This window comes from Marmota flaviventris, chromosome 1 (assembly GCF_047511675.1).
Source record: "Marmota flaviventris isolate mMarFla1 chromosome 1, mMarFla1.hap1, whole genome shotgun sequence".
NCBI classification, from domain to species: domain Eukaryota; kingdom Metazoa; phylum Chordata; class Mammalia; order Rodentia; family Sciuridae; genus Marmota; species Marmota flaviventris.
Window position 1 is genome coordinate 7,888,987 of NC_092498.1, and position 14,552 is coordinate 7,903,538.

Sequence of the window (14,552 nt, forward strand, 5' to 3'; positions counted from 1 at the left end):
AAGTAATTTCCTTCTGACTACATGAATATTTGGAACTGTACTTTAATCCTTGGCTATGATGTTTGGAAAGATCACTGTATGCATTTGATCTTTGTTGTCGGAAGAGAGTGAAGGGGAAGCTTTTCTACATACCAGGTGGGGAGAAAGTGTGTCTGTGTATGTTTGATGTGGAACCAAACTTTGTTGTGTTCGTAGAAGGACTTAAGGCATTATTAGCTTCCTTAATAAAAAAAGAATTCTAGAGAGACTAGGTTTTATGCCCAGGATCTCCAGGATTGGTAGGGACAGCTGAACCACAGGGACCAAATTGTCCCTGAGATTCATCTCTTTTGAGGGTTTCTTCTTAAGAGGGCACATCTTCTTGATTTTTTTCCATCAATGTAAGTTAATATACCTGTTTTTTTCCTGTTGTTTTTAAGTCCGACTACTTACTAGACACAGCTAGATTTTACAAATGAATAAAAATGGTTCTAGTAAGAATAGTAATTAAAGAATTTACAGAGGAGATGGAATGGAGTGAAAATATGCAAATATGGTTTTAATATGTTGCAAATGCTGGGGTAATGGATGGGAGTTTGGGAGTTTGGGAGTTTGTTCATGTAAAATGTCCTTCTAATTGGTGCCTTAAATTTATTCTTTTTTAATGGGCCTGCCTATTTACTCTATACTTTATATCCCTATACTTTCAAAGAACAGTCTGAACACTTTCAGGTTATTGTCATGACATACTTTATTAGAAATACTATTATTAATGGTAGAAACAACATGGAAGGTGTTCCAGGATATTAGACAGGAAGGTTTCTGTTACTAAAACATGAAATGCTAACTCATATTTCTTCTAATTATGAAACACTAATATTTCTTGACCAATTGTGCATCTTTAAAAAAAAAAGAATGTAGTAATACCCATATTGCAAATCAGTTAAAACTAAACACATGTTCCTACTGTAGGCTTATTGCACAGAGGTGCTACTACCTTCAAGGACCAAGTCCACAAATGGACTAGTTGTGATGAGCCCATAAGCTAATGAAGCCTACAGATAATCTCCCTTTCTCTCATTTCTTTTCTTTCTAGTTTCTAGGCCTTTGAAGTGGTAAGTGATCTGAAAATAATTTGGGTGGAGTAATTAAGGCTGATCTCTTAACCAACTACCAGCCAGGAAAGCAAACAGCGCCACAATTATTTATTTATTTATTTATTGAAATAAAGCTTCACTTTCTCATTAACTTTGTCCTTTGGCTCCACCTCACCATTTTTCACCATGCCATTTTCTACTTTATCCCAAAGATGGGTCATCTAGTTCTTAGGTAGAATATAAAGCTCCATAAGAGCAAGACTTTATTTATATTTCTGTATTCATTTTATTCAGTTTTGTATCCTCATTGCCTGGTTCATAACATTTATTACATGCTTGAAAACAATTTCTTTTTTTTTTAATATTTTTTAGTTGTAGTTGGACATGATACCTTCATTTATTTATTTTTATGTGGTGCTGAGGATCGAACCCAGGGCTTCGCAAGTGCTAAGCAAGAGCTCTACTGCTGAGCCACAATCCCAGCCCTTGAAAAATCATTTCTTTGCCCATTTTCTTCAGCTCTTTGTTTTTGGTACTGGGGATTGAACTTAGGGGCACTCGACCACTGAGCCACATCCCAGCCCTATTTTGTATTTTTATTTAGAGACAAGGTCTCACTGAGTTGCTTAGGACCTCGCTTTTGCTGATACTGGCTTTGAACTCTTGATTTTCCTGCATCAGCCTCCTGAGCCACTGTGCTGAGCTCTTGACTACCATCTGCATTCTCTCTCTTGTTGGTTGGTAGTATTCTGTAGAAAGATATCCACTTATTGCAGGGCCCTTTTTGTCCCTCTCAGTCTTCTCCTTGGGCTTTTTTTCTCTGTGCCTGGGGATTTTATGTAAACAGGTAAATGAAGCACTAAACAAGTTACTAGGTATTTGAGCCAGAAAGTTACCTTCTCCCTCATTTTTCATATTTAAATCATATGGTGGGAAAATCGCCTAAGTGCTTTTGAGTATTTTCTTCTTTCATCACCATTGTGGTCTAAAGCTACTATCATTTCTTATTTGCAGATTACATAATGGCGGCATCTAATCTAGCTGTACCCTTATACTTTTGTTCTTCCTACCTACCCTCCTGTTTGTACACTGCTGTTAGCTTGGTCTTTTCAAATCCCTACCTCCCCCCTTTACCTCAAATACTGTAAATTCCTCTTGTTCTTAAGATAAATTGAAGATAGTGTGACTTACAAAGCTTTTGAAAATACAGTGTCATTTTAATACCTTTAAAAGAAAGTTTTTAGAAAAAGATACTTACTTATACTTACTGTAAGGACTGTAGTGTGCCTTAGACATCTGGTGAGCTGTAGGCTCTGCCCATATCTAAACATGGTTGGTGCTTAGAGCCCGCAATTGAAGATAAGGCAGAGAATTTACTTTGCATTCCCTTTCCTCTTAATAGCAGAACCCCCTTATATAAATGACAGTGACACAAGAAATAAAAATACAGACTTTTCCTTCCTCTTAATAGCAGAACCTCCTTATGTAAATGACAATGACACAAGAAATAAAAATACAGACTTTTATCACCACAGTGTTTAAGGTGAGAAGCATGGTTAAAAGTGTGTGCTGGAAAAAGTATTTTAATATGTACATGTATTATATATTATACTTTTAATGCTATATGTAAATTTTACTTCCTTTTCACTTTTATTTATTTATTTTTCTGATTACAGTGTTCCCTTGGTATCTGAGGGGGACTGGTTTCAGCCCCTTTTGGATTTCAAAATCTGTAGACGTTATATAAAATGGCAAGATATTTGAAATAACCTGTGCACATGCTCTGTGTACTTTCAATCATTTCTAGATTACTTGTAATACCTAATACAATGAAAGTATTAAATAAACAGTTGTTACACTCTTGTTTAGGGACTAGTGACAAGAATAAAGTCTGTGCATGTTCAGTGCAGAACCTAGCCGCGTGTGGTACAAAAAAGAGAGATGAAATGAACAGTGCTCAAATTTGAAATGGCTGGAGGCTATGCCTGTACATCTGTTGGTTCTCATGGATTTAGCATACTGTGTGGTGGTGTGTGCAAGAATTTCAAGTTTTGCTTTTTGGAACTTTCTGGAATTTTTTTCCTGGATATTTTGACCCAGGGTTGGTTGAGTTCATGAATGTGGAATCTGGATACAGAGGGCTTGACTGAATGTTATACAGTTATCTCTTGTTTATCAACAGCTATTTAAATGAGAAAAAAATTATAGAATGTTTGTACATTTTCTCCCCCCTCCAGAAATGTGGGCCTTATAGAGTAAAAGCTAGCTTGTGCTGTAATATACTTAATTCCTGTAATAAGATCATACTTCTGTAAGATGGCTGCTCTTCAGGAGTATACAATTTTTGTAAATAAAAAAAAAAGGTTTAATGAAATGAAAACTTTCAGTGAAGTGTTGTAAGGATTTAACCATACAGAACAAAAGAGCATTGTTCTGCAATTATCAACAGTATAAACTGTATATTTCTTTGTTGATTTAAAAAATTTTAAAAATATTTGCTTAGGATTAAAGGCAGGTGATCATATTAAAGCCTGTTAGATTAGTGATTTTAATATGAAACCATTGCTTTTAGAATAATCATGGGCCACACTGGGAAGAAATCTGAGAAGGGACCAGTTTGTTGGCGGAAGCGTGTAAAATCAGAGTACATGCGACTGAGACAGCTCAAGAGGTTCAGACGAGCTGATGAAGTAAAGGTATAAATTTATCTTCCATAAAAATGCATATATAATTGAGGCTAGTTTATTCCTCCCTAAAGTTAATAAATTTTAATCTGAAACAGTACATTTTTACCCAAGGTCATATTTACAGTAAGATCAATTCAGGCCTTGGAAACTTAAGGATCTTGATCAGTCTTAATTAACATTGTATCATGTATGTTAATGATGATGGAAAGATTTTAATCTAAGGGTTATTTTCATCTAGTTGGAAATCAGTCTTTTCTTTTGGTACCAGGGATTGAACCTAGAAATACAGTCCCAGCGCTTTTATTTGATTTTTTACAATTTTGAGATGTCTATGTTGTTTAGGGCCTTGCGAAGTTGCTGAGGCTGGCTTTGAACTTGGGATACTTCTGCTCAGTCTTCTGAGCCACTGGGATTACAGGTGTGCTCCATTGCACCCCACTGGAAATCGGTCTTTTTTTTTTAGTCTACTTTCATATTGCATGTGTGGACTGAGGATCCAAATATAAGGGAATGTGTTTCATGATTTTATGTTTCTGAAGTCATCACAATTCTTTTTTTAAATATGAAGTTAAAGGATGGAAATAATTTCCTGTTTCCCTCCCACTTGAAATAAAAAATAGGTGTTGTGTTTTTATATTATTTGAATGTGGGAGATTACAGTTTAGTGTAAAATACATGTATTTAAAGAAATGCTCCTGGTATTTGTGAGGAATCATTAGATTTTTAACCTGCTTTAGAGATGTTACACATTTTCTAACAGTGAACAATTTCTCTTCTCCTTTCCTTTGTTATTTTAAAGAGTATGTTTAGTTCCAATCGTCAGAAAATTTTGGAAAGAACGGAAATCTTAAACCAAGAATGGAAACAGCGAAGGATACAGCCTGTGCACATCATGACTTCTGTGAGCTCATTGCGCGGGACTAGGGAGGTTGGTCAACATAACATGTTGTAGTAATTATCAGCACATTTTGGTTTTTGCTTATTGGAACATTGAATGGTTATTGGGAAGAAGTCACTGACCTCAGGATGTCCCTATTTTTATTACTTTTCTTTTTCATGTGCAATTGCCAATGATTGCCTTAGATCACACTGCTAGTGATTCCTTCAACAGAGGTCTAAGTGTTTAGAATATACTCTGTTGGTAGATACATTCCTGATTTTATTAAGACTGTTGATTTAAAAAAATGGCTTTTAAATTGAATATGTTAATGTCCCCATCAGATCAGTATCCAGAGCAAGGCTTCCTGACTCACAGTTGTCTTCCTCCCTACCCCCCCTTAAATGTGAATTAGCCATGTGACAAAAAATGTTTCTTTCATATTCATGGATTAAGAAAACTTTTTATTATATCTCTTATTCAAATAGTAAGGCTTTCTATAAGAATTTTTAAATTCAATGTCGAGAGCTTGGAATATCCTTTTCTATAGAGGTAGATAACCAGTTTCCTATTTTCAAAGAAAGACAATAAATCAATGGTATAATCTGTAATTAAATATCCTATTAAAACACACTTGCAGCAAGATGAGAAGAAAATGGTAGAAGCCTGAATGGGATAGAACTGATCAGTAAGTTCTGGTTTAGGTGATTCTATTTAAGTACTTGTGTATGTAGAAAGAGATGACATAGGATAGTTAAATGGAAGCTGAAGCAGAAAGAGGGGAGAGAGTGATTTGGAATTAAGATTATACTTTTTAGTAGGTTGTTTATCTGCATGCCTAAACATGGGAAACATTTAAACAATGAAATTTCTTACAAATTAATTTTTTTGTGAGTAACCATTTTTTCAATATAACATTGTTAAAAGTGATAATTTGCTGCTATATGAGACTTGTCAAAGTTGTGTGATATACAGGCTTCTAAGACTCTGATAATCCCAATAGCTACATATGAGATCCTAATGACAATTTGGTGATGTTATGCTGGTCTTGATGGTGACACATGACTTGGTGTGGTTCTTAGTCACTTACACATTTTTTTAGGTTACAATTTATAAATCCTGACTCACAGTTATATAAATGTATATGTTATTTTGACACCTTTCCCATTATTTGGTATAAGTTAGAGCCTAGATATTAGAAATAAATGTTTTATTAATATTCCAAGGGTGAAAGGGACTTTTCTGTGCCCCTGCAAACATTCTCAGAGTGAATGAATACAGGGCTTTCCAGTAATTGGATTGTTTTGTTTTGTTTTGTGTTTATGTGGTGCTAGGGATTGAATCTAAGGCCCTTCACATGCTAGGCAAGTATTCTACCATTGGACTACAGTCCTAGCCCTCAAGTAATTCTTTTGAAAGTTTTGTCTGGTAATCTTTTGGAAATTTTGAGGTGAAGGAAAAACAAACCTCATGTTTTCCTCATTTTTTTTTTTGAGGAAGGAGTCTTAGAATTGTGTAGAAGTAAAATAAAATTACATGAAATACTTATTATCATTGGTAGGTACTGGCGATTGAACCCTGAGGCACTTTACCACCGAGCTATATCCCTCTTCCTTCTTTGTTTGTTTTGAGACAGGGTCTAATGGGGTTGCTGACAGTGTCACTAAGTTGCTGAGGCTGTCCTCAAACTTGCATCTTCCTGCCTTAGCTTTCCAAGTTACTGGGATTACAACGCCCAACTTTTTTTTTTTGCTACCCATTACAAATCTCAAAATGCTACAAAAAGCCCAACTTAGATTTACAATAAAAGTTAACAGTAATAGTGATTTGTAGTACTGTGCTGGATCCTTTTTATATTACCTCAATTAATCTTCATGGTAGCTATGTTATACTTTTTCCCATAGGGGAGGAAACAGCCTTAGAGGAGTGAAGAAATCACTTGGTTTGCTTTGATGATCTAAAGGGGGCCCAGAAGAGTACACATTAAGGAATAGTAGAGTACCTTATTTATGTGCAACTTGAATTGCTCTTAATAAAGTTTTTGGCATTAAATTTGAGTATGGTTTATTCAAGAGCATATTTATTAGCTGAATTTTTGCTTTTTTGTCAAATGGAGGTAAGTCATTAAATGTAAGGACACCTAATTTTTGGGTGTTTGAGTGTATGATATATTGTGAGAAGAGATCAGGATTTTAGTAAAACAAAATTGTTATCTAACTTGGTATTTCCATAAGTACCCCCACAAAAGTTGAGGAAAAAACGTTTTCATAAAATGGGAGAAAAGAAGAAAATAGTCTCTAGCTTTCAGAATTCATTTTTTATTGCATAGAACTCTGTCCTGATTAGGGTCACTCATTTTTTGAATCACTCTTCCTAGCTGATTCTACTTCAAATAATTCATTTTTTGTTCCCTTATAAAAACATCATCACTGACTTTTGAAAGCAGAAAGTTTATTCAGTTTGTGATAAGCTTATTGGTGTTATCTCAAGAAATCATGAAGTTTAGGACTGAAAAGAACTTTAATGACGTTATGGTTTAACCTTCTAACTTTTCAGATAAGAATATATCCCTGATTATTATATTTTTTTGGTTTGAGCATCTTCATCTATATATCGGTTGCCTTTAAAGTTGGAGGATGAAGTAGTTCAAGTAAGAGGAGAAAATAAAAGTGAGCCTGTTTTGCAGAGACTTTCCTTGTGGGTATAGACTAGGTAGAATTTCAGACTGCAGTATTGATCCAAACATGTGAAGTCTATAGCATCCCGCATTTGAAGTGCCATTATGGCATTGCTTTAATTAATTGCTTACTTTTATAAGCCAATTATATGTAAGTGCTGACGTCTTCAGTTTAAATCCTTGCAGCATGACATATCAACAGCAATTTTTACTTTTTCAGTGCTTCAGTCAAGCAGCCTTCTTGTGCTTTTCTCCTTTCTAAAGTTGTATAAGTAGATATAGTGAGTTTTGAAATTATTTTCTCTAAATTTTTGTAAAGAATGTCTCACAAGAATTTATTTTCTGACCTAATGAAGTGACTAATGTAGATGGTAATTTCAGATCCAGACGCTCTGCAGTTGAACCTAGGGAGCTTGTCTTTATTGTGTTCTAAGATATTTTGGGGTACTTTATTTTTGTTACTGAGATTATAAAACTTAAGTAGCATTGTCCACAGAAATTTTAATTCAGAATATGTTCCTTTATAAAAACAATACTTCTGACTTTGGGAAGACAGTGACTGTTTTTCCTTTGTTCTTCAGTTAATCTTTTTAAGGAGCATCTAGCTTCAAAATGTTATTAAGTAATGCATATAGATGTTATAGTCCAACCTCTTGTCTTTTCAGATGAGAGTATATCTGCTTTTCTTTGATTAGAGCATCTCCATCTATTTATAGATTGCCTTTATACATTTAAAATGCTGGAGTATGAACTCTAGGTCAAGCAAGAGGAGAAAAATAAAAGTGAGTCTATTTTCAGAGACTTTCCTAATAGGGAAGGCTAAGTATTGTTAATCCAAACATGTGAAATCCACAGCATTCCCCATTTGAAGCCCAAGGGATGTGCACCTTTGCCATAATATGTGGCTGTTTATCAAAATATTATTTGTAGATGGTTGTCATTGCTTTTGTCTTATCAAGCAGTAATAAAAACGGTATTCTATAAGTCTTTTCCTTATAGTCAATCTGTCTCTTTTTGTGGTTTTTAGTGAAGAAACTGTATAGGAATTATTCTTGAAGTTGTCATTAATACATTTTTTTGTACTACTGCTTTTGTCCATTGCATGGTAAAAATCACAAGATACTTTTTCCTTCATTGATTTTTTTTTTTTAATGTAAAAATTCTTTCTGCTATGAAAAAGAAGCTTGCTCAGATAATACCTGTCTTCTGGGCAAATAGTATGATTAGTAATTTAATAAAAATATCTTACCATTATTTTTTTTATATTTCCAGGGGAAATCTGTCTTGGGCTGGGGTTGTGGCTCAGTGGTAGAGCACTTGCCTAGTGTGTGTGAGGCACTGGGTTTGATTCTCAGCACCGCATATGAATAAATGAATAAAAAATAAAGGTCCATTAATGTCTAAAAAATATCTAAAAAAAAGAGTTCTGTTTTATTTACTAATTTAAAGAATGAGAATTTTGGTGTGTATTTAAACTTGGGGCTTTTCAAAGTGTCTAATGTAGAGGCAGCATCAGATAGACACAATGATCCTAGTACTCATGAATAACTTAAAAAATTTCAGAAAAAATTATGTATTTACTCTTCCTGGTAATATCTGAAGTGATTATAAGTTCATTGTTTATCACATGATATTGGTAAATGATTTCTTTTTTGGAGCGAGTTTTATCAAAATAATAGAATGTGTAAGTATGTGTAAGTGATTTTATTAAAATAATAGAATGTGGCAATTTGTACTTATTTTGTTGAAGAAGAAGAAAACTGCATGTAAACAATATTGGATTATTTATGGACTTGGTACTGCACTTTCCTCAGTTAATTGTAAACAGAAATTTAGTTACTATTTAGAAGAAGAAAACTCCTAGGGTATCCAACATATAATTTAGTGTTTTTTACTCAACTCCCTACCCCAAGTGCTCTACCCAGAGCTACATCCTCAGCCCTCAAAAACATTCTTAACTTTTAGTACAGTAACACGCTTGCTTTATTTTATAAATTTCAGGATTATGTAACCTGTAGGTTTAGATTATTATGAGTCTTTTGACAAATATGGTAGGGAGCCCGTAGTCATTTTTTCTTATATCTTTGAAATAGGTGGTTCTCTCAAGTGTCTGTTTATTTTCAGTCTGGACACATCTGTTCATTTTTGTTTTTGTTTTCCTCCAGAAACTGGTCTCTTAAGTTTTTTTTAGTGGCTGCTTGCCTTTCTGAATATTCACTTGGGGAAGGGAGTCTTGTGTTAGCTCTGTGGTCCTTTCTACCAGTGCAGCTTCTAAATTGTTGCAACATTTGTTTGCTTTCTGGCTCTCTTTAGGATGAAATGGATGCAACATTTCTTAAATGATCACATAAAGGGGCTGCGCGCCCCCCCCCCCCTTTTTGATAAAGAAACTAATGTAAGCATTTTATTGTTTTTCAAAGGATTCGATTAAAAAAAAGGGAAGGTCATTTATAACATTTGAGTTTATATTATAATCTGCATATATTAAATGTGTGCATCATTTTGATTGAGTTTATATTTTAAACAAGATTATATATATAAATTTTTAAAAACAAAATTTTTATAATGCTTATCTTTTGTGTAACTAATAAAGCAGCAGAAGTGCTTATAATATACAGTTTTTCTTCTAGGATACTGCTTTTATAGTTTGTGTTTTAAAATGGTTGTTAAATTGGCTATTATAGAGATCTTGTCTCTTTCCCAAATACAGATTTTGACAACTGTTTAAAAAATAGAACAAACAAAAACCAAAAGATAATGCTTGACTAATCTGGAATGTTAAAAATTATTTTATTCTTTGAATAAATAAAAAAATTATTAGACCTATAATTTTTGTTGTAATTTAACTGCGTAATGTGAATTGGCTTAAATTTGTTGCTTAGGATTCTGCTTTATCATCTTTGTAGGTTTTATAAAAGAATATTATTTGGGTAATATTTTGAGAGGTTTATGCAGATTTAGCCAGTCACCCTGGCAGCTGATGTGGCAGTTTTATACTAGCTAATTGAAATATCTGTTGGGTTAATGAAACTTGTTTGAAAGTTTTATTTTTCTTCTCTCATTAAAAGAGGTCATTGTGAAGTGATTATTGTAAAAATTCAAATAACACAGAAATATATAAAACCAAAGGCAAATGTTTCCATAGTCCAACGACCCTTTGGTGTTTATTCTTTCAGCCTTTTCTGTATTATACTTGCATGTATGTTCAAGTGTGTTTTATTTAAAAGAAAATTACTGGCCATATAAAACATATCTGTCATTCTGGGCCATCACTTTACAATCTCTGTCCAGACCTCATTCTGCTTAAAAAAATATAGAGAGAGGGCTAGGAATATAGTGGTAGAGCACTTAACTTACACTGGCAAACGTGAGTCCCTGGGTTTGATCCCCAGAATTGTAACAAACAAAAATACCCAAAAAAACATGTTTGAACAATGGATATACCATAATTATTGCCCTATTCTTAATTGATGACCATTTAGGTTTTTGAAACAATATGAATATTTAAAATCTTAATAGATAATACCAAATGCTCCCACAAAAGTTGTACATTGTAGCCCCATCAGCTGTTTGTGGAAATGTCTGTTTATCTATATTCCCCACACAAAATATTATTAGTCTTATGTCAGTCTGAGGTAAAAAAATTGTGTTATAGTTTAGTTGAGTATCTGCTTGTTATATTTCTTTTGTGAATTGGTTATTTGGTGTTTAATCTTTTTAAGTTAGGTTTGGCCTTTTAAAATGATATAAGGCTTTTATTGGAAATACTAGCATTTTATATTTTTGCAGATCTTTTTTCTATTTTTATACTATTTCTGGTATATTTGGTTATACAGTTTTTTTTCCCCATATTGATTTTTGTTTCTTAAGGACTTAGGAAAAAATAAAAAGACTTTCTCAACTTCAAGGTTACAGGTTACCCATTTCTTTTTAAATTTTTTTTTTAGTTGTAGATGGACACAATATCTTTATTTTATTTATTTTTATGTGGTGCTGAGGATCAAACCCAGTGCCTCATGCATGTGAGGCAAGTGCTCTACCACTGAACTACAACCCCAGCCCTTTACCCATGTCTTTTAGTTTTCTGTTTTCATTTTTGTTTCTAGTATCATTTAACCCATTAGGAATTTCTTTTGGCATAAAGACTGAGGGAGGGGCTGGGGCTGTAGCTCAGTGGCAGAGCGCTTACCTAGCAAGTGTGAGGCACTGGGTTTGATCCTTAGCACCACATAAAAATAAATGAAAGAAATACTGTCCATCTACAACTGCAAAAAAGAAAAAAATAATAATGTTTAAAAAAAAAAAAGAGTGAGGGAGGATAATCTTTCTGTTCAGCTGTCCAGTCATTTCAGTATCCTTGTTGGCTATTCAGTGAACAGTTGAGGGTAGTTATAATTTGTGAAGAGCAGCAGAAGCAGCTTGACTGGGGATCTTCTATGCAAGGATGTGAAGGTGGCTCTCAGCCTATGGCTGTGACAATTCTTGCCTATTCATTTTTCGCTGGTACCTCTGCTTTTCTTCATTTAAGCAAGACTTTGAAATGATGTTTGCTCTACAACTTATGGAAATCATGGATTCTAATATTATGTCCATTTCTTAGTTTTTGTTTCCTTTTATTTTCAGTGACAGAAATTATATTTTCTGTTCACAGGGCCTTCGTGAATTAGATGCTTGAGTTTGCCCAGGGTGAACATGGCTCTGATTTCCTGTTTCATGAATTTTCCTTTTTTTGAGTGTTTTATAGTTTTACCAGTTTATGTCCTATGACTATTGCTCTTCTTCCTGTCTCCAATGTTTTAGCAAATCTAAAATTTTCAGCAGAGTTGTAAATAATGAGGGAATGATTTCTCCTAGAATTCCCCATCAGACCCAGACTGCCTTGATTTTAACTTAGATCTAGATTTAGATGTAGGCTTCTGAAGCTAAGATGCAAGGAAGAGTGTCAAGGGTTAAACTTCCGGAAATTGTATTTCTGATGTTCTGTGTTAAATGCTACCTGTGTCCCCTCCAAGAAAAGGTGTAAAAACTAACACAAAAGCAACTCAGAAGCCAGCAGCCTTATGTTGCCTGGTAGATGTGGTTCTCCCAATTTGGAATGGCTCTATTATATAGCTACTTAACAGCAAAACCTGAAATAACTTAAAATCTGAAACGAATCACTCTATTCTTTAACTTCTACCACCTCTGATTAATTGCTTTCATTAAATACGTCTTTGTCAAGACCCTAACAGGGTTTTTTCTTGCCACTTTTATTTCTGCTCCTTTCCTGTCTGAGCCACTCATTTTTTTTTTATTTCAAGAATATCTCCTTTAGTCACCTTTCTCTTTTGCTTCCTAAAGCTCATTATAAACTCACTTTTATTGTTGCGTTTCTTTATCTGGACTAATATTTATCTCTTTCTGGTTTTTTTCTTCAGTACTTCTTCACCTAAAAGTAGTCTGAATTTAAATTATGTACTATCCATTTTTACCAGAAAGACTAGTTAATTTAAAACCTGGGTGTATTCTTTTCTTTCCTCAAATCATGAAGACAGAGTACAAGGTAGTTTTAGAAGTCATCTTCAGCTTTTCTCCAGAGTGGATGGCAGCTGATGCTCTCCTGACCCTTTCTCTCCTGGGGTGATAACCTTCCTGCACTTTCCTCATTTTTCTCACATAGAAAAGCTGAAGTATGTTAGACAGTGGCAATTGTTCATTGTGTTTCTGGCATGAATTAAATGGATCTTAGCTCTCCCCTACTTTATGAACGTTGAACTGAACCCCACTCATGTTAAAGATTATTCAGAGGAAGAATGGCTTATAGCTATTGTCCTTTGGGATGTCCTGCCCTAAAATGGGGACTCATATCTACCTCACAGAATAGTTGTAAATTTTAAAGAAGTTTTTTAACTTTGGTAAAGTCTCTGGCACAGTGCTCGGCACATAGTAGGGTGTGTTAATTTCTTTCCCTTCCCTGCAGGCCATTCACCTGCTCTTCCCTCTACGATTTTCCATAACACAGTTTTTACTTGGAACCAGCCTTCTGCCAAGAGTCTCAGTTTGGTTGTGTACTCCTACAACTACTATTTTTGGCTTGACTTCCCTCTCCAGCTCCTAATGGTCCAGCCACACAGCCGCCTATTGTACCAGCTGGTTGATGTAAGTCTATCCATCCTCAGAGGAACCTGGTTACTTACCAGTAAGCTGCGTTTCTCTGAAAATGTAGCATCCTTGATAATTAATTTTTTCCTTTCTTTACCATTGTTGAAAAATAATCTGTAATAACTTCCCTGTGTGACCCTCAAGTCCGAACTAGAATTAGAGAATTTAATTTGCTGATATAGGTCTCCTGGTGACTTCCTGAGTCCAGGATACATGACTCTGAGCAGGTAAAATGTGGTGGAAGCCTGTGATGTCAAAGTTCTTCTCACTACTACAAACAATATGAGAATGAATTACATATACTGTCAAGGATGATACATTTTCAAAGAAAATAAAAGTTGCTGGTAAGTAACTAGGAGTTTTGAGTAATTTTCCTGTAAGTCAATAAATAAGAATTCCCAAACTTGTTTTACCAGCAAATACTGCTGCATTTGAGTATTATTTCATAAATGAGAGAGGGGTGTGGTTAATAGTTGAAGAGTGGGAGAGGTTCAGGAATGCTGCAGAGCTGATGAGGCAGGGCTGACCATCAGTTGTCCACACAGGTGCTCTCTTAGCTTTAAACAAATTGAAGTTGACGTCTCCATTAGGGAGAATCAGCAAATGTAGTCTGTTGATTCCAGAAACATTTTTTGAGTGCCTACTTCTTTTTGGAGACACTGTGCTGAGTGTTGTTTTAAGATAGAGAGGTAAATGACACTTTGCCTTAGCTGCTTTTGCCCTCTGATAATTTATTTTCTGTCCCTTGATGACTCTTGTATGACTCAGAATTGAATTGATGGGTAGTGGGAGTGTGAAAGAGGTAGGGGTTGGATGTAGTCACAGTCTGTGCTTTCAGACATAAATGAAGCAAAGATCCCTCCTGTCTAACAGATGAAAAAAATAGTAATTATCACTACCCCTTACCTTCAGATTAACCCATTGAAGTAGAAGGAAGGAAACAAGACTTGATAGTAATAAGGAATGTGAAGAAGTTGGTGGAGGAGATGCCCCTGTCATGTTGTGGTATTTCTACTTTATATAGCAGATCCTGCAGGTCTATTATGATTTTGCCCTATGAACTTTCTCAAGAGCAAGAACTACAGCATAGTAAC

General features: G+C 34.6%; 1 protein-coding gene across 9 annotated transcripts in view; it reads left to right on the plus strand.

The window, feature by feature from the left end:
- Positions 1 to 14,552, plus strand: part of Ezh2 (enhancer of zeste 2 polycomb repressive complex 2 subunit) — a 79,925-nt gene that overhangs the window by 32,681 nt on the left and 32,692 nt on the right. For 4 of the 9 annotated variants that reach the window (XM_071611216.1, XM_034637000.2, XM_027943431.3 and 1 more), the window contains exons 2-3: positions 3,649 to 3,772; positions 4,563 to 4,691. In XM_071611216.1, coding sequence (XP_071467317.1) covers positions 3,656 to 3,772; positions 4,563 to 4,691 — 246 coding nt within the window. In that variant the 5' untranslated portion in view covers positions 3,649 to 3,655. Of the gene's footprint in view, positions 1 to 3,648; positions 3,773 to 4,562; positions 4,692 to 13,276; positions 13,456 to 14,552 lie in introns of those variants that run through there. The other 5 variants (XM_071611229.1, XM_027943434.3, XM_027943433.3 and 2 more) reach the window with 3 other exon arrangements.